Below are 20,323 nucleotides of genomic sequence, written 5' to 3'. Positions count from 1 at the left end.
TCTCGAGTTTTTATAAAACTGACTATGGAGTGAATAGCACAAGGCTGCAAGGTTAACCCCAGTCGGGGGTGCGGGTGCATCGGTAACAGTCTTGGCTCTATCTGCCCAACAGGAACAATGACGTTTCAACAGGCAATTCTATTTTATACCTGTTGAGAATAGGGTTGAAAAATGAGAGAATAGATTTAGTCACATTCCCAATAGGTCATGTGCATCAGCCCTGAAAACAGGTCCTCAATCCTCAGCACTCCTTGGCACCAGTTCAGCGCTGTATGTATTGTGACAGCTTCCACTCAGCATCATTTCCAGGCCCTGCTTTTTCAGGCTTTCAATAAACGAGAGGAAAATGCCTTTGAATAGAGGGGGTTTGGACCAAAAGGTAGACTCTTTGAGATAATTTTGTTTGTGGAATGATGATATAATAAACCAGCTCTATGGAACACTTCCCCTGCTATACCCCAGGCCAAATCCCAATCTCATTAGATTGATATATGTCCAGAGGCACATAAAAATGCATAGCAGTCTATATAAAGATATTGAATTCGTCCTGGATATGAAACCCAAACCTATAACTCAGGAGGAAAAGAATGAAGTCAAAGTGGAGACAGTGTACACAGCTGGCATCTGACCAACTCCACAGCTCTGCAAGCCAATGTTTTCTATTATCACAGCATTTCATTCCCAGGACTCAGGTAAGAGGCTGTCACTGGGCACTCATGTTGTATGGCCATAGCCAGTCATCTCTGTGATGCCTGGACAAAGGAAAGAGGTATTTGGGTAAGAGTCTGCAACTTCTCAGGCCCTTGGTCCAGGCTGTACAAGGGAGGGACAGAATGTGGTATTGAGTTGGTATCTCTCACAGACCTTAAGTGATGCTGTATTTATACTCTGTAGGGGAGGAGGGTACAATCTCAAATCCTAATGAACTCTGGAACTAGATTATTTCCTATCCAGTTAATACCAGCTTAGCTGCAAAACATTTATTTGTTATTTTGAACATGGGGGATTTTACAGAGTCCACAGAGGCAAGAGCCTAGGCAGGCCATCTTCACACATGACCTACCTTAGAGCAGAGGCACTAATCACAGCACAGGGAATGGGGCAGAGGGCACAGGTGTGTCAGACTGTGTGAATGTGGCTTTTCTGTATATTAAACACATTGAGCCCAGGTGCAGTGGCTCACACCTTTAATCCCAGTGCTTTGGAAGGCTGAGATGGGATGATGGCTTGAGGCCAGGAGTTCAAGACCAGCCTGGGCAACATGCTGAGACCCTGTCTCTACAAAAAATAAAAAATTAGCTAAGCATGGTGGTGGTTCCTGCAGTCCCAGCTACTCAGGAGACTGAGGTGGGAGGATCACTTGAGCCCAGGTGTTTGGAGTTCAAAGTTACAGTGAGCTATGATCATGACACTGTTCTCTAGCCAGCCTGGGTGACAGAGAGAGACCCTGTCTCCTAAACAAACAATAACAACAACAACAAATTGAAGCTGAGCCAAGAAAGAACCCTGAGACCTCCCAGGGCTGTCAAGACAAGCAGCAGTCCAAGTTTCTATCTGAGGGGGTAAGGGCACCTCCTCATTCCTATCCAAAACTTCCTTAGAGGTCTGGAAACATTTCCCATGGTCTTCCTTTGTGTTTCCACAGTACCCTAAACACCTGTCTATCATAATATGTCTTATGCTGTGTCATCATTGTTCCCATGGCTCTGTCTCCTCTACCATAGTAATGTCATGGGCAGCTAGAGCAGCTTTATCTCCAGCACCTCACAGAGTGGCTGGCATTTCAATGGAGCTCTTAAAATGTTTTTCAGAAAGATGCAATGGCTTGCTGAATGGCTGGATGACTTGATGGATGGGTTGGTGGATGGGTAAGTAGGTGGATGGGTGGGTAGGTGGATGGATGGGTGGGTGAATGGGTGGATGGATGAATGGATGGATGGGTGAATGGGTGGGTGGGTAGATGGATGGATGGGTGGGTGGATGGGTGGGTGGATAGGTGGATGGATGGGTGGGTGAGTGGGTGGGTGGGTAGGTGGATAGATGGGTGGGGGGTAGGTGGATGGAAGGGTGGGTGAATGGGTGGGTGGGTAGGTGGATGGATGGGTGGGTGAATGGGTGGGTGGTAGGTGGATGGATGGGTGGGTGGGTAGGTGGATGGATAAATGGATGGGTGGGTGAATGGATGGGTGGGTGCATGGGTGGGTGGGTGAATGGGTGGGTGGGTGGCTAGGTGGATGGATGGATGGGTGAATGGGCGGGTGGGTAGGTGGATGGATGGGTGGGTGAATGGGTGGATGGATGAATGGATGGATGGGTAGGTGGATGAGTGGGTGAATGGGTGGATGGATAAATGGATGGGTGGGTGGGTGGGTAGGTGGATGGATGGATGGGTGGGTAGGTGGATGGATGGGTGGGTGAATGGGTGGATGGGTAGGTGAATGGGTGGGTGGGTGGGTAGGTGGATGGATGGGTGGGTGGGTAGGTGGATGGATGGGTGGGTGAATGGGTGGGTGGGTAGGTGGATGGATGGATGGGTCGGTAGGTGGATGGATGGGTGGGTGAATGGGTGGATGGGTAGGTGAATGGGTGGGTGGGTGGGTAGGTGGATGGATGGGTGGGTGAATGGGTGGGTGGGTAGGTGGATGGATGGGTGGGTGGGTAGGTGGATGGATGGGTGGGTGAATGGGTGGATGGGTAGGTGAATGGGTGGGTGGGTGGGTAGGTGGATGGATGGGTAGGTGAATGGGTGGGTGGGTAGGTGGATAGATGGGTGGGTGGGTAGGTGGATGGATGGGTGGGTGGGTAGGTGGATGGATGGGTGGGTGAATGGGTGGGTGGGTAGGTGGATGGATGGGTGGGTGAATGGGTGGATGGATAAATGGATGGGTGGGTGAATGGGTGGGTGGTAGGTGGATGGATGGGTGGGTGGGTAGGTGAATGGATAAATGGATGGGTGGGTGAATGGGTGGGTGGGTAGGTGGATGGATGGGTGGGTGAATGGGTGGATGGATGAATGGATGGATAGGTAGGTGGATGAGTGGGTGAATGGGTGGATGGATAAATGAATGGGTGGGTGGATGGGTGGGTGGGTAGATGGATGGATGGGTGGGTGGATGGGTGGGTGGGTAGATGGATGGATGGGTGGGTGGATGGACTAATGAACAGAGGCATTATTTCTTGCTTCTAATTTCTGTAGCTTCTACTCCTGGAAGTAGAAATTTTATCAGAAATTCTGTTTTCTAAATATTTTTGGACACATAAAAGCAGGAATTCATAAACCAGGATGTTTCTCTGAAAGTGCACGGCGAGTTTGCACATATAAAGGGGTTCGATAGTTCAGAAAAGGCTCCAAACTTTAGGTACCCAATGTGAAGGACATCCATCCAGGTTCAACTACAGCTTGTTCACAGAGACCTCAAGTCAGCTTTGATTCTCCTCAAATTCCTGCACGTTTTGCTGATGCTGGGAAGATTTTAGAAGTTACCGTAAAGACTTACACTACTTTTTGTTTCTTTTTTTTCTAATCATTCTAGGAAGACTGATTAACCCTCATAGGAACTTGGCAATACTCCAACTGCACCCACTCCTGTGGATCTACAAAGTGCAGATGGCAGAGTGAGAATAAGGATGAGAAGAAAAACGTAAATGGCAGGGGGAGGAAATGGCAACAACAACAACGAAAATAATGTTAAACAGGAGGGTTCCCTTCTGTCCCTCTGGCTGAGAAATCACTCAAGATCCTAGTCCATTTCGGAGTTGTTCAGAACTGAGAGCCGTGTGCACACCCCAGAAAAGGACTTCCAAAGCTGCGAGGTAGCAAATGCAGGGTTTTAGCTCCTGATGTGATGACTGTGCATGCTAAAATTACCTTGATCTCCATTACCCAGCTGAGAGATGTCAAAAGAGTAAGGCTTCGGGAATGAGTCCGCCCCCATGGCTTAAAAGCTTGCCTGTCAATCTACCCTAAACAAACCCTGCCTTGCCATAGACAGAGGAAAAGCTTTACCCCTGGAGGTGCAGCCATTGGCTGGGTCAATTTCCTTTCCGTCAACTTTAAATGCCCAGCGGCCTGGAACATTGACGTTTGTGGTCTCCTGGATATTCACGATCTCGGGCGTTCTTGACCCCGGGAGGCTGAAGAAATTAGTGAGGTTTCCACCATTAAATCCTGCCTGCAGCACAAAAGGAAGACAAGAATTTTTGAGTACAAAAATCCCCCATGGGTTAACTGGCCCTACTGTCTTATTTTTAGAACCCAGCACCTCTAAAATCAAGAGCCCTCTTTTCCTGGAGTCATTGGGGCCAGCATTCCAGGTGAGAAAGGACTGCCTAGTTTATTTCATAGCCGAATCAGGGTGCCAAACATGGGCAGGACTAGCCTCACAGTCAACCTGCAAGATCAGACGTGCGTCTCTAGTTAAAAGCTGGTGGCAGGATTCCCTCCAGAATGCTGAGCCACAGAAGCAGAGAGTGCAGTGACGGAAACACGCGGGGGATGAAGTGGAGAGTCACCTACCTGTGCCATCACTCCACCAAGACCCGTCAGGGGGTCACCGCCACTAGCCGTCCCTGTGGTCCAGTTGATCTCGTAATAATTGAAGAGGGTGAACGTGTAGGAGCCATCAGACACCAGGACGGCCTGGAAGGTGTTCACCTACAGGATGGGAATGCGCAGTCTCATGACTTGCACTCCCCAGGAGGTCCTGCCCCAGGGAGGTCCTCCCCTCACCCTGCGCCCTCCCTACCCACAGACAGCTCAGAGCTGCTCTGCAGCCAGGCCCTCCAGCTCTGACTCCTCTCTGAATTTGTTCTCGCCTCCAGTAGGAAAAGCAAGACGTGTGGGATTGTGCATCTAAAAGAGAAATTGCCTCAGATAAACCCAGAGTCTGACTCAGCATCCGCTTACATCTCTGACTTCTACCAGACAGAAAATTCAGAGGCCCGGCTAAGCGTGTGATAATGTGAAAGCACCTATAGATGGCAGCATGAGAATAAACTACAGAAAAGACTCGGCTGGGGACCAGGATGAAAGCACCCATTCCCCTTGCAGAGTGGGTTGGAAGAGGGAGCAGATACCAGTCCCTGTGATTAAAGTGGCCATGTGGATTGTGCTCTCTCCCTTCCCAGAAAACAACATTAATCTTGATGAGATGTCTCCCTTTTTAAAAATGAAAGTGAGAAAGTGATTTTTAAAAAGCACTTTGTGGAGAGAAATTACTCCTCTAATTGAGCATTTGTACATCACTTTATTTCTGCAAAATCGTCAACATTCATCTGTACCCCAGACCAATGCTAAGATCGTATTGGCCCACGCATATCTTATAGCTAAGAAAACTAGGCACTCTGGGAAATGAGTTACTGGAAATTTCACAGTGACCCAGCAACAGAAAACGGGATTTGCGCCAGATTCCCAGTCCATCTCTCAGAGCACTGCCATTCCATGCTGTCTTCATTTTAAACTTTTTAGGATAGAGATGTTATTTAAATTCATATGAAACTTGTAAACGGTTTTCAGAAATAAACTGTAGCAAACCCTGTCCTTTATATTTTCCGCTTGCTAATCCTTACCCCTTGTCACATGTTTTCAAAAAATTTAATAGAAATAGAGTTAAAAGGAGAGGCTGCATTGACCTTTTTCTATTCAAACCTAGCACTTTTCCCTGCTGCCTGACACTGTCCCGGTTAACAATTTGTCCGATGCAGAGGAAGACACAAATCCTTATCCTGTGTAATCAAACTGGGGTAGAGGATCTTGGAAGCCCCAAATCTCCCCATTCTAGATGATCCCAGAAAGGGAGGCAAGGCTACGAGTAAGAAGAGCCCTTTTTGTACAGAACTTTTCTTCCCACGCTCTGTGCTGGCCACAGCTGATGGCGTTTGTGATAGACTTGCTCAGGTATATGCCTTCAGTCTCTGGCCCCATTCGACAGAAGAGGAAAGTGGGACACAGATGAGTGAGCAGTAGGTTCAAGATTGCTGTAAGGTCACCAGCAGGCTCTTTGTCAAGGGATAGGTGCGAAGTCAAGGTCACACAAGGACTAAAGCTACAGCCTCCTTCAGACCAGATTCTCCTTCAGAAGGGAATTCCTTCTCCCACAGCGAAGCTGGAAATATCTGGTCCAAGCAGGTCTCAAGAGCAATCCATTTCCAACCCCTGCAGCCACCTCTAAACCAACCAGCCGTCCCAGTGACGCCCCACAGGCTGACCGCCACCAGCACGCACCTCACACATTCCTACACTACACAATTCTTCAACATTCATTCTAAGACTCTTCTGGATAAAAAAACCCTTTTTTGCTTCTGAGGACTTCAGCCATACCCGGAGGAGGCAGCTGAAGAAAGAAGAGTCTGGGATTTGGAGTTGGAGAACTTTGGTTTGAACCCCTGCTGTGTCTCCTAGGAGATATGAATCCTATCCTTTTTCTTGCCACTTGAACGAGATACTTGGCTTCTCTGGGCCTGTTGCCTTCCCTTGAAATTGGAGACAGTACTTGTGTGGGAACATTTTAGGGAGGGTTAAATGATATGCAAAAGTAGCCTTCAGCACCAGACACATAGTAAGCCCTCAATAAATACTAGTTTTCCTTCCTCGAAGCAAACACTCCCCTTTCCTTCCCTTCTGTTGGCCTCACATGAGAATTTTTGCCTGTAAAAGACCTCTCAAGCCCAGTTTAGCTGGCCTGTGAAATGTGTTTCTATACGGAAGGGAAAATGTGGAATAACAGGATGAAAGAGGTGAGGCCAATTTCAAAGATGGGGATGGATGGACACTTTCGCAGCTCCAGAGAACTACACCATCTTTTTTTCTCCAAAGAGCTCAAAGCACTTAGAGGTTACCTCATTCATCCTCATAGAAAGAGTTCTCACCTAGTTCAGAAATTTACTCCAAAGTACAAGCCAGAAAGTATCTAAATTATCTTGCCATTTTTATTGCCAATGGAAGATTTTTTTTGAAAAACTGGTGGTCAGCATTTGATGGGCACTTCTTCCCCCCACCCCATGCCACTAAGATTTATCGATTGCTGGCATCCTGCATTCTAACACTGTAAGATATGAGGCTTAAAGGATATAAAACATCACCCGAGGAGTCGTTCGCGATCCACAACGTGACAGAGGGAAATGTATGCTTCCTTAGAGGTTATTTCTAGCCAATGCATCCGCTGTTTAAACTTGTGTCTTTCTGTTCTACAGAACCTCTTAACAATAAAGTGCTTCTTGATGCTCTGGCTAAAACATAATGTGCTCGTGCTGTCGCAGCTGTGAATTGCAAACCCAGCACTTTTTCACCTCTCCCTAACTCAGTCGGTTTTGTTCCACCCCTAAACAACTGACTCATTGCCAAGGAAACTGGAAAACAGATGGAATTGGAAATAATCCTGAGTAAGTGGGGGGCAGATTTTTTGAGTTGTCTTTGCTTACTAGAAATTATACAGTTGAAGATGTGTCTACTACTTCAAAACTCTCCACTGGCAAAGTCACCCAAACAAGCTGCAGGCTTTTGTGAAAACTGCATTCTGTCCCTTTATGTAGAAAGCTGATTATCTCTGCCAGTGATAATGCCAGTGATAATCTTTCTTATTTGACTTTTATTTGACTGCTCATTTGGGATTTCAGAGCAGATATTGAAATTTTATTCATGAAACACTTTCACTGCCCACTCTAGTTAACATCAAGTATGAATAATTTCAGCCCTGGTCACAATAAAAGTCACAACATAATGAGCCAGTTCATTTGGGCCCAAACTTGGGACGCTATTTTTCTCTTCCAACCAAATTTTACCGGGGAGAGAGGGAGGAAATTAGGGATGGAGGGAGGCATTTGTACCTCTGGCAAGAGAAAAGGACCTTTGGGTCCCTAGATGGGCTCCTAAGCATGTGGCCTGGAATGGGTCTCCGTGCCTCAATCACTCTCCTGCAAAACAGGAATGTCACTTACAGCGGGAAAGTTCTTGAGGGTTTTTTTAGGCATCAGTAATGATTTGTGATGGGGGGACATATCTTCTGAAATATTACAGCTGACTGGGCTGGTTAGCTGTGATAGTTCCCTCTGTTTCCTGCAAAGTGGGTAGCAAGACTCATTAGTTTAACTCAAGGGAACTGACACTCCTTAGCTCTAATAATTAGACTCCTTCACGGTAGTGAAGATGGACAAGAATTAGATGTCAGGTTATGAAGTGGAAAGCAGAAAATTTGAATTATTACAGGTGTGGTGCTGCTGCCTCCATAAAACGTGACTTCCTCCCACGTCACAATGAAAACCCAAGTGGCAGAGAAGGTTGCCATGTCTTTGAAGTACTTCCTGATGTCCTTGGTGGCTCTTTTCAAGATGACAGGGTCCATGGTCTCTCTGTAATAGATCTCGCCTCGAATTCCATTGTGCACATCTGCCCAAAATGGGGCGATGAAGGCCCTCCCATCCGTCAGGGGAAAGGATTCCGGCGTGAACTGGCTCACTAGCACGTTGAAGGAAACAACTCCATTGTTATTGACCTACGAAAATAAGAGAGGTTTTGCACAGTGGATCTGAAACCATAACAACTTCAGAGTCACAGACCAAGACAGACATTCGCCTAATTGTATGAATGAAAACAACTTTTAAACTACTGAATTAGAACCCCCAAACGCCGGCTTCCATTGCTCAAACTAAGAGGTTTGTTTACTTCCAGACAAACTCATTGGTTTTCTTTCACATTCGATTTGTAACCAGCTTCATTTCTGATTAATAATCAGTCTCATTTTCATGTTCCCTATCCTGTCTCTATTACGCTTATCAAATGCTCCTGAGTTGTGCTTGTGCATGTGTGTACATGTGTACTGCAGGTGAGATGTGCATGTGTGTGTACTGCAGGGTGTGTGTGTACTGGGATGAGGTGTATGGGTGTGTGTGTTCTGGGGATGGGTGTGTGTGTATGTACTGCGGTCAGGTGTGTAAGAGTGTGTGTACTGGAGTGGGGGTATGTGTGTATTGGGGTGAGGTGTGTGTGAATACTAGAGCATGTGTGTGTACTGGAGTGGGCTTTGTGTGTGTATTCTGGGGTGGGGAGTGTGTGTGTGTGTACTGGGGATGGGGTGTGTGTGTATACTAGGATGTGTATGTGTGTGTTTGTGTACTGGGGTGGGGCGTGTGTATACTAGGTTGGGGTGTGTGTGTGTGTACTGGGGGTGGTGTGCATGTGTGCTTACTGAGGTGGGACATATATGTGTGTACTGGGGGTGATGTGTGTGTGTGTGCATATTGGAGTGTGTGTGTGTGTGTACTGGGGTGGACAGTGTGTGCATACTGGAGTGGGTGTGTATATATGTATATACTGGGAGTGGGTTGTGTGTGCTTACTGAGGTGGGATGTATATGTGTGTACTGGGCATGGTGTGTGTGTGTGTGTATACTAGGGAGGGTGTGTACGTGTGTGTACTGAGGGTGGTTTGTATGTATATTGGGGTGTGTATGTGTATGTCCTGGGAGTGTGTGTGTGTGTGTGTGTGTGTACTGGGGGTGGCGTGTGTGTGTGTGTGCTGGACCAGACAGGGATTAACATGGGTACTAAAGATAGATTCTCAGGGTCACTAATACAAAATAAGCAGGAAAAATAAATAAGCATGGAAGTAAAGTGAAATTTGAAAATTGAGGTGCTCTATGTTAGGCCTTGCTCCCTATTTTGTGACGAAAGAGGAGTGTCAGAGAAAGAGAAATCAAACACTCCGTCCAACTCCAGTCTCCGACGAACAATATTCTGCTTTGGGTGAGACATTTAAAAGACCTCCACTGATGTCACAACCACTCCTATGCTCAGAGCAAGGACAAGGTTAAGACCTACAGATGCCCAGTTCCATTCCAGCTCGTGTGGTGTGATAGTGTCTTGGTACAATCGCTGCATAAAAATTGAGGCATGACTACGTTGTTTATATAAATGACTATCTTATGGTGATTTCTTCATGATCCGTAAATGGCTTAGTAAACCAATTAAATAGGAAACCTTACTGGAAATCACAAGCCAAGATACATCCTCAGTTTACAAGGGACCTATAAACAATTTAACCTCTGCCTGAATCTTTAGCTCTGTACATTGGTAGATAAACTGATTTAACTCCGTGGCTTACATGGCTTCAGCAGCAGAGGTGCCTGTAGTGAAACTGCAATTCTTGGATATAGAAAACCTGGAGATAATTTTCCTATACACTCCAATCGTATGTTAATTTCCTGTTAACCAGTAACATTACGGACATTAACAGTGGCCCAGATCCCAGAGGCAAGTTATCAAGGCCTGGGCCAAGGGTAGGTCTACATGTTTGGAAGTAAGGCTTTGGGTTTGGAAGAGACATTAAGAGTCTGTTGTCTTCCAGTAATAGGGAACATCCTAGAAGCTTGAAGAAAACTGCACTACTCAAAGTGTTGGAAACGCAAGGAACAATGTATCCTCAAATAAGTCTGCCTCAGGTTAAGGACCCTCCTGTTGCAAGGGCAAGAAAAAATTCTTCAGACTCCATATCACACAGTGCAACAGAGAAGTAAAACTAGCTTAACTGGGCTTCCAGTACGGAAGTCCTCACTCCCTTATTGCCAAAATCAGGTCAACACATCCCAAAACTTAAAACCAGCTATTGCAGACTAGGGAGGCCCTGTCGTGAGTAGAGAATAAAAGTCGTTTCAGGATGTCAGAGTGAAGTGTTTGCTAGGGAACAATAGGTGTAATTAAAACACACAGACTGGCAGAGGAAGCTGGTGATGACTCATATGTGTCTTGATTATATCTTATGGTTGAGATCAGTGGTTCTCAAACTTTTGTGGGCATCAGAACCACTTGGAGGACTCATGAAAACACAGATTACTGGCTCCTCCTCCCAGAGTTTCTGACTCAGTAGGTGTGGGGTGGGGCCCGAGAAATGACATTGCTAATGAGTGCCTGTGCGACCCTGCCTCTGCAGGTTCAGGGACCACCAGTTAGGTAATGGAACAGGGAACTCTTTTCTAGCGGGAATCATCCTGGGGCCATAAATCAAAAGTTGGGAAGAGAGAGGTCCCAGAGGTAGAGATGGCCAGAGGTGGACATGCTTAGGGTTGCATTCTCCCTCCAGGGATGTGGTATAATCCCTCACCCAGCTCTTTAAGGCCAACAATAAAGGCAGGCTTGGTTGCTCTGAGTCTTCCTCTTCATGTGCAACCGTTTCACTAGCAGCAAACCCAATGATCCAAAAAAACAAAAACAAGAACCTGAGAACACAGGTGCCTAGAAGAGCCCTGATCACAAATGGGACCATTTCTTAGTGCGGGTTGGGCGATGGGATCCTCTGGCCTATCTACAGACCCATATTGAGGGTCTTAGTGTGGGTTGGGCGATGGGATCCTCTGGCCTATCTACAGACCCATATTGAGGGTGGCCAATTCTGCAAACAACTTTGATATAATAGTTGATTACCCCTCTACTGTGTTCTGACTCTGCTTCAAATTGGTAGGAAGCCCAAGAACAGCAGATGCCTAAACTTTTCATACCCCCAGAAGGGAAAGAAAAATGATATTGCTCCTACTGTGGTTCATTGTATCTTTTTATCTCATTGAGTAGCAGAAATAATGTTCATGGCATTGGGGCTTCTGCTTCACTTCTATGTTTAATCACCCACAAAAGCAATTTATTACCCTGTATACTCCTCCATTATGAACATTAGCCATTAAATATACCTTTGACTTTCTTAATCATAAAACCTATCAGCTCATGAAATCTCAGAACTTGTCGTTTTGGCTGCCAATAAATCCTCCCTTCTCAGAGCTCTGGAAGAGGATACTTAAAATGCTTTTCTTAATGACAAACAAAAGGGAGAGCCAGAGAGCAACAGCTGGGCTGCTTCTCCACTTACATAGACAGTGCGGTAAGGAACGCCAAAGAAGAAAACTGGGATGGCCAACTTAATCTCAGATGAGCTTCCATCGTCTACTTTAGGGGTTTTGGTGTCATTCTGCCAAAATGGATACATGAGCTCCCTGGGCTGAGCTGTCAAGAGAGATGATGGTTAGATAGATGGCAGCTCCCTCTTCCGTTTGGCAAGCTACATCCCTCCTACTTACTGAAGCCAGTTTCTTTCAGTAAGGCTTGCAAGCTGAACACAAGTCACACTGCCTTCTCATTCATCCTAAACCTAGGCCATACACAGTGCAGTATCTTCTGCCTCTGGGAAAGGGGAGAACAGGAATGATAATGTTTCTCCATAGGAGAAAGCGCTTTGTGCACGTTCGTGCACTTTCATGCATCTTGGTGATATCTATGGTTACAACTGGCTGGAAATTTGTGAAATTTCCCTGGAACCTTGAGCTCTCTGGGTACTGAGAGGCAGCCTCTAGGTCTGGCATGGCCACAGTTTTGAAGCTCCCTTTCTAGCTCAAGAATTCCACTATCACGTCTTTTCCTGAAAGGAGTTCCCTCCCTCTTGCCGCACAATTGGAGATAATCCCAGATCCCAGAAGGAAATAAACAACAGTGGGAACTGGGACGAAAGTGGGAGGAGAGGATTTGCAGTAATTGGCCCATGAATGACCTTGATTGAGGGCTGGCCCTGCAAGAGGCTCTTTGCCCAAATCCTTTTTACAAAAGACAAACACGAGATCCTCCGGGATCAGGGGGTTGGGTCCTTGAGAACTCTTTGGAGAGGAATTGCAGGGCTCTGACTGGTCCTCCTGGTCACGGGAGAGCCATCACACAAACACACACTGCACCCCGCCGTGACAGGGTTACCCCCTCTCCTGGCAGCCCCGGCTTGCTGCTCCCAGGTTTCCCGTCCATACTGTTGCAAGGTGTGGCTCAGTTTTGTGGGAGAAATGAGACAAGTTCCCTAGGGTCTGCATCACTGAGGATCAAGTCCAATAGTATCTGTGAAATAATCTACATTTTGGGTGTTACTTTTCTCTGCCTCTGTCCTTTCTTCCCTGAATGAATATAAGACAATAGGACACTATCATTTTCTCCCTTTTGTCCTTTTTTTAAATTTCTCATTCTCGGGGGCAGCGGCAAGTCCATTCTGGGCATCAGCCACACTTCTTGAGGTACCTGCTTGCTGCCATGAGATGCCGACGCCCCCATTCTCATGTGGGGCCTTCTCCTCGGGAAAGTCCCTGCTCTGTGCTGATGGACGCAATAGGCTGGGGAGCAACCAGCCAAGGACCGTCTTTGCTCCTTTGGGAGGCTTTTAGTGAACAGACAACAGCTCATGTAAAAGAGAGTGCAAAGGGGCCAGAAAGCAGGCCTCTTGCACCAGGCCAAGAGCCAGCTCTCCAGTTCTGAAGCAGGGAGCAAGAGGAGTTCTGCTTCAACGGAGGGCTAATTTCTTTCCAGAGGCTGACATCCGAGGAAAGCAGGGAAACGAATCTGGTCATTAGTGTATATGCATCGTCCAAACCCCAGAAGTTGCTGAGAAGCCGCCCAAATTTGAGCCTGTAGGAGGCGCTGTGTCAGATCATAGGCGCTCTGGGCCCATGAGCTGTATTTAATTTACAACCAGCAGGTGAAAAGGGGTCTTCTAACATTTCTGTTTACACAATAGTAACAAATTAAAAATTCCTAGAAGGTACGAATTAAAAAAAAAATCTTTATAATTGCTACTACAGTATTATACACAGGTACTTATTTCTCAAGTTAACAGTAACAAATTGTGTCCTGGCATGGATTTATCCTTCATGGGCAACTTTTTAGGAGTCGTGCCCAAGTACGAATGAGGGCTTAAATTCACACTGAATTATCATCATTTTCTGGAAAGATTAATTGGTATTTTGGGCTGCATTGATTGGCCAATCTGCCTAGGGAATGGAAAACCCATAATATCCCTTGGAGGAGACAGAAAACCATGGCCAGGGAGAATGACCCTAACTTCCTCTTCTGCTGCAAAGATGAGGCAGTTTGCAAGATTCTTCTCTTTGCGGGTGATCCTAATTAGTTCACAATTTTGAATAGGAAAGAATGGGCAGTTAAATATTTTTAATTTTAAGAAGGATACAAACCATAAGAATATCTAATATGGTAAATAATACTTGTCAAATGAAAAAGAGGGTGCTAAATACAAGGGCATAGGTTTAAACCACAGTAATTAACACCTCAGAAGCCATTATTATTAAAATATATATATAACTGTTAGCAGCATGGCCTATCAATAACATCAGAGTTGCTAAAAGAAAGAATATCCCTATCCATGCTTGCCCTAAGCCGAGATTTTCACAATAAACATAGCTATGTTTCCAGGATTTTTTTTTCCACCAAATAAAATGTACTTTCTTGGAGCTGGGGTAGGAGGTTGAAGTCACGGGCCCTCTTTCATTCTCATGGGGTTTCACACTGTGGTTTAACTGTTTAAATTCACCAACTCTGGAAAAACATTAGCGCTGCGCAGGGGCTTGACATGTACACCTCAGACTTGTACTCATGTGCCACTTGAACTAGACAAACTCTCAAAGTAAAGAAAGGTGCCTTAGAATTTTAGCCATAAAATGTTAAAATCTATGTAGACTACCCCATCTTTGACTAAAATCCAAAACAACAGTAGAAAAAAATATATGTGGCCTTTCACTTATGCAGGGCAATGCTACACAGAGAAAAAGAAGGAATCACTGAGGGGAATAATTATCTTATTTAACTTGAAGTTTTAGATTTGGGGGCCACGTAAAAGGTCACTGATACACAAGCCACTGACATCAATACTATTGTAATTTCCTAGTTTTTGGCCAAAATAAGTAGATTATTTAAAGTCTCCACCACAAATGGGAATCAGTGATCAGACATGAGGTGCACATACACCTATCTTACCTACTTTTAATGGAAGTATTTTGCATTATTTTAAAGATCTACTCCATTAGCACAGGGCAAGCTGGTATATACAAATAGTATTTGAAGTTAAATAAGAAAAAACTGGGAATATAAGTAAACCTCATTTAAAGTTAATGAATTTTACCCTTGATAAGAGAATTTAATTACATTTTTCTCTTGTATCTGTAGACACACATGCACCTGCCCTTACAATTATGGTTCCTAATAAAGGTGTCTCTTTATCAATTCAAGAGCATGCTAACTGAGAGCTTTATGGAATTCTGTAGTACTCACCTTGGTGCCGTACAAGTGCGAAGATGAAAGAGACCCAAATTCTAAGGAATGATGAATAATTCATCCTGGAATTTTAAAAAGAAAAAGAAAAAAAAAATCCCCAGCTTGCCAGAGTAAACAGAACACCAGGTGTGTTTGGTGGCGAATCCCAAGACCATCAAAACCATCACAGAACAAATTCACATAACACCACCAACAGTGCTGAGTCGGGCTGACATCCCCTGAATGCTGGCAGGTCCTCCTAAGTTCAAAACTTCACGAACAAATTATAGATGCCCAGAAGAAGCCAGTCTGGAAGTGTAATGAGATCATTCGAACTGTCAAGTAATTATTTAGAATTAGTGAGAGCAGTGTGAGTAAAGGAAAGGTATCTCCTCTGCATCGAATAAAGCACTGAAAACTAGGACCCAATGCTAAAGATGCATGTGGGTCCTGGGTTGTGTCTCTGCAGCAGAAACCACATCTCATTAAGACCTGGCTTTCCTAATTTTCACAACAGCTTTCCATCAAGATCAAACAAAAGTTGGTTAAAACACAATGTGTTCTACAGCTAGGAGAATTTAGAGTTTGCCATCACCTTCTCCATAGAAGGGAGCCGATCCATCATTCTGAAGTATTGACCCGATTCAGGGCCAGTCTACTCTGTTCACTGACTTCACATAGTGAAATGAATGATAGAAACATTAGTAATAAAAGAAGAACCAGTCCAGAATTGGAATCACAATAAAAATAGAATCCAGTGCACAAGCAACCAATTAATTCTAGCAAGTTAATTAAAGAAGGAACGCAGCAAAGATGAACTTGTTTTTGTGTTAGTTTACAATCAGTTGCATGGTGGCTTTACCCTCCACTAGGAGCACGTTTTGTCTGTGTCACTCTGCAAAGCTACAATGAGAACACGGATGCAAGCTCAAGTTAGATATCACTAAAGTGCATGGCTAGACCATGAAGTCTCCTCCTGAGAGTATTCTTAAAAAGAACAACCTTCCTCTTATCATTTGAAGTTATCACAATTCTTCAGCCAAACTTTCACGGGAAAGGCAATGAATTTATCCTGTGAGAGTTTTATTGCAAATCTTTAGTTGTCAAGTATATATGTTGTAATTTCAAGCACATATTAAATATTAGACAGTTTTGCTGGAAACGGTACAAAGGCTTTAGCAGAGATCACACACAGCTTTAATGGAGACAGATGCCATGCAAGTTTAAGACTACAGCCCTTAGGAAACTGGTTCAGAGAGAAGTAAGGAGGATTCATTTAGATATTTGTATTTATAAAAAATGTCACTAACCTGTTCTGTAGAGGCTGGAGGAACTGAGTCAGAAATATTAAGCCAAATCTTGGTAAGCCAGGAAAAATTAGGTAAAACAAGAATTCATGTCAGTTCTCCTCAACTTGTTGCCAATAATTTCTGATTCCTGAAATGATGTCTGAATCCCGTACTCTTAAAACCAAAAATTAAGTTAGTCCTGCACTAGAGACAGGTAAGTGTTGAGTTGCAATCAAGTTTTTTTCTATTGATTAAGGAAAAGTAAATCTAAAGATCAGTTTCAGGATTGCGTAGAGAGGTTCTTTTCCTGAAAAACTAGACCTTTTTTTCCCCCTTAAAAAAAAAAGGTAGATTCAGATGGAAATGTCAGGTACTTGGAGCTGAAACCTTGGGCCTTTCTGATCAGAATCACTTCGCACTGAAAAACACAAAAGCAAACCCCCCTTCTACCTTTGTACCCAAAAGAAGGCAACTGTATAATGTTACAGAATTAGCATCCACCGGCATGGGATTAAAACTCCAAACAAAGCAGCTGCCTCCAACATTTAAATGAAGTTGGTTTTCTATTAAAGTCTTTTTTTGTTTCTCTGGTTTTGAACAGTCGCCACAGATAGGCTCTACTCTATTTTTTTCACAGGTATGCATAAAGTATTTAAAGAAACTTTTCCAAACTTTTTAAGTTTTATGCCCTCTCTTTTCTCTCGGATGCATCGCTCTGCAGGAGATAGGACAGGGCGCTTTCCAGGCAAAATCTAACAAGGGACCTAGTGCTAGACATGATCTTCCACAAGGGAAATCTCAAACTGTGGCCTGGAAACCTCCCCTGACACCCAGTGAGGGTCACTGGAGGCAGAGGGGGGAGATAAACCCCTCCTGATAAAAGTTTGCAGTAAGTAAACAGTTTAAAAGGCATGTGAATAAGGGGAAAACGTGCTCGGTTAGATGCTTCCAAGCATCCAGTAGATGTGGAATGAGCAAAACTGGCTAAGGCATAAGCTAAATCTACTATTCGAAATGTTTACATGGAATTTATCAAGAAAGAAGTAACTTGACTGTAGCAGGAAAAAAACTCTTCTGTAAATCAATGGAAATTTAAAAATTATTCCAAATTTTCTCTGACCAGACATTTAAATGCCAACTGTACAAAAGAAATATAATTCTAGGTTTAAGCATGTTGTCACAAGAGTGGTGAACTAAACTTTTTAGTTTAAATTACTCCTTGTTTTTCCAAAAACCTGTGAAAATTCAGCAGGTTTCCCACATTGTTTATTCTCTCACTGGTGTTATGAATCCTCCACACATATTTACTTACAGATGTTAAATGACTGCTTCTCTCCAAATGACTCACATTTATTTATTTTTCTTTGGATTCTAGGAGTGCTTTAGAATGGCACATATTTATATAACAGAAAAGCTAGTTTCTTGGGTGCCTATTTAAAATAAAATTAAGTTCAAATCAAAGACACATTAGAGAAGGATTCTCTTTGTCCAGCCTTAGGTTTTGGTCCAGTAGTCAACCTACATGTCTTGAAGCAAAATCATTGGCTCTGTTTTTCGTGTTAGTTTACAATCAGTTGCATGGTGGCTTTCCTTCCATGAGGAGCACTTTTTGTCTGTGTCACTCTGCAAAGCTGCGATGAGAACACGGATGCAAGCTCAAGTTAGACATCACCAAAGTGCGTGGCTAGACCATGAAGTCTCCTCCTGAGAGTATTCTTAAAAAGAAAAACCTTCCTCTTATCCTTTGAAGTTTTCACAATTCTTCAGCCAAACTTTCATGGGAAAGGCAATGATCTTCCTGGCGGCATACTAATTGCTTTCTTCCTTTTTCATGCTCTCTAGGATTATTTATATCTCAGCCCTTTTGACCCACGTTGGATGCTCCATCCTTCTCGAGGCAGGACTGCTGCTGGTATAAATGCCATCTGGGCATAACCAGATACACAAGATGGTGGCATACATGAATTAGAATGCCTTTGAGAATCCGGCTGCAAGGGAACACCAGGTACGTGGGGAGACGCCAGGCTGGCTTATCACTTTGGGAAGCTGGGCAGTGAGTGTGTGTTCTGGTGTACACCCAGTGGTCACAGATTGACAAATGACAAAAATCTCTTTTCATGCTGTGTCAGCAGGAGGACTTATTTTGTTGAAAGTGTGAGGTGAGCAAAGATTTTGACAAGATTTAGATGTGGGATAGGGTGGGGGTGCGTTGGAGCTAGTCACCCAAAATATTTGTGCTTTATTAAAAAATGGCAAAGTTGATGCTATTTTATAGGCAAGAGGAAAGACAGCTCAAACAAAATAAAAAAATACAGTCCTCTAAAATCAAGTAGAATGGGTTTTATGTGTGGGATGCTTTTGTTTTTGTGTTGTTTTCTTAACTTTCATATACCTTTTTCTGTGGAACAGATGGTCAGATGTGAGCTACTTTGAAATGATGCAGTTATTGGCTATGGAAGACATGGAGATGTGCCACTCAGACCCCCCACTAAACTCCGTACAACAGAGATGTGAGAAGTACAGTTGGCCAACAGCCTCCAGCCCTCAGCACTTTCAGGCTCAGCCCCAGTGCTGAAACCCAGGACACACTCTTCACGGGACAGCCCTCCGCCAATGACTGGGCAAGGTCAGGTTACACAGTCTAGCACTTTCCAGCCAAAGCAGGACTCCCCAGATGGGCAGTTTTTGCTCTGGAGAGCCCTGTTGAATGACAAAGACTTGGTCAAGCGCTCAAGGAAGCAGTTCTATTATACCAATGTCAAGGTCCACCTGGGAAAAACATACATGTGTGTGTAGATATATGTATATATAATTTATTACATACTATATGCATACATATATATTATACATGTGATTTATCATATACACATGTACACACATATGTACATACAGGTATTTTATATACTTATTTTATATACCTAGCCTCATTTGGAGGCTATCTGGGTAGATGCCTCCAAAGATTTATTTCTGAAAATTTCTGATCCTTTAGACACACCCTACTGCACACCATCAGGAACTAAAATTTCTCTCAGCACAGGAAGACAGTAGAGAGGACTTTCCCCAACAAGGCAACAGTTGCTCTCTTCAAAAGCTGCTCCTACCTTCTCTCCTGAATGCCAGGCCTATAATCTGGGCTAAGCTGCTGCATAACCCAGCCAGAGACAGGCTGGGCCTGACAGGAGACAAAAGGGACTGTGCCCACAAAGGTGCTGCAGGTGCAAAGCGCCAGCACGCACTGGTAGGGATGAGGGGAGGGCATACCCAGGGGCACTCTCTAGAGCTACAGACTTCAATGTGGTGTCAAGAGCACCAGCGAAAGGTGCAAACTCACTCCTAGAGAAGTTTCTAGGAGCCTGGAAAAAGTGATGGCTCACACTGAGCAAGGTTCAAATGCCTGAATTACCATGGCAGATGGCCGAAGAAGGGACCAAAAGGCTCACAGATGTTTGCATGGTGGAATAGATGTATTATGTGACTCTGCTAGGCCCACTGGACAATCACGTTCCATGGAAGGCCAGAGGACAGATGCACCAGCCACCAAAGCCAGCAGGAATATACTGGAGAGGGAGGCACCAGCATCACTAAACAGCTCAGTAGAGGCTCCCTAATGCCAGCCAAGGCTGATGCCAGGAAAGATGATCGTGGAACTTGGCTCTGACAGCAAGATGATGGGTCCCTGAAGAAATACAGGCCAGGTGACATCACGCTACTGTGTGAAGCCAGGGATGCTGGGGGACAGTCATAATTTTTGTAATGACCAAGAAGATCAGAGGGGCAGCCAAGGGGCCTGATCCTTAAAGAGTCAAGGACATGCTTAATAAAGCACAGTATCCAAGGGGCAAAGCAGATGGGCAGCCAGCAAAGCATGGTTTCCTCTGTATAATAATATAAAAGAGCAAGGGCCAGGTGCGGTGGCTCACACCTGTAATCCCAGTACTTTGGGAGGTCGAGGCAGGCAGATCACCTGAGGTCAGGAGTTC

General features: G+C 44.6%; 1 protein-coding gene across 1 annotated transcript in view; it reads right to left on the bottom strand.

Moving 5' to 3' along the window:
• Positions 1 to 15,538, bottom strand: part of TECTA (tectorin alpha) — an 85,044-nt gene extending 69,506 nt beyond the window's left edge. The window contains exons 1-5 of the mRNA XM_030918338.1: positions 15,073 to 15,538; positions 11,849 to 11,982; positions 8,202 to 8,489; positions 4,517 to 4,654; positions 4,007 to 4,172 (exon numbers count right to left, since the gene is read on the bottom strand). Of these exons, the coding sequence (XP_030774198.1) occupies positions 4,007 to 4,172; positions 4,517 to 4,654; positions 8,202 to 8,489; positions 11,849 to 11,982; positions 15,073 to 15,136 (790 nt within the window). The 5' untranslated portion in view covers positions 15,137 to 15,538. The remainder of the gene's footprint in view (positions 1 to 4,006; positions 4,173 to 4,516; positions 4,655 to 8,201; positions 8,490 to 11,848; positions 11,983 to 15,072) is intronic.
• Positions 15,539 to 20,323: the final 4,785 nt, after the last annotated feature.

The sequence above is a fragment of the Rhinopithecus roxellana genome, chromosome 15 (genome assembly GCF_007565055.1).
Source record: "Rhinopithecus roxellana isolate Shanxi Qingling chromosome 15, ASM756505v1, whole genome shotgun sequence".
Taxonomy (NCBI): Eukaryota; Metazoa; Chordata; class Mammalia; order Primates; family Cercopithecidae; genus Rhinopithecus; species Rhinopithecus roxellana.
The sequence above is the reverse complement of the archived record's forward strand: the minus strand, read 5'-3'. Positions and strand labels throughout refer to the sequence as shown.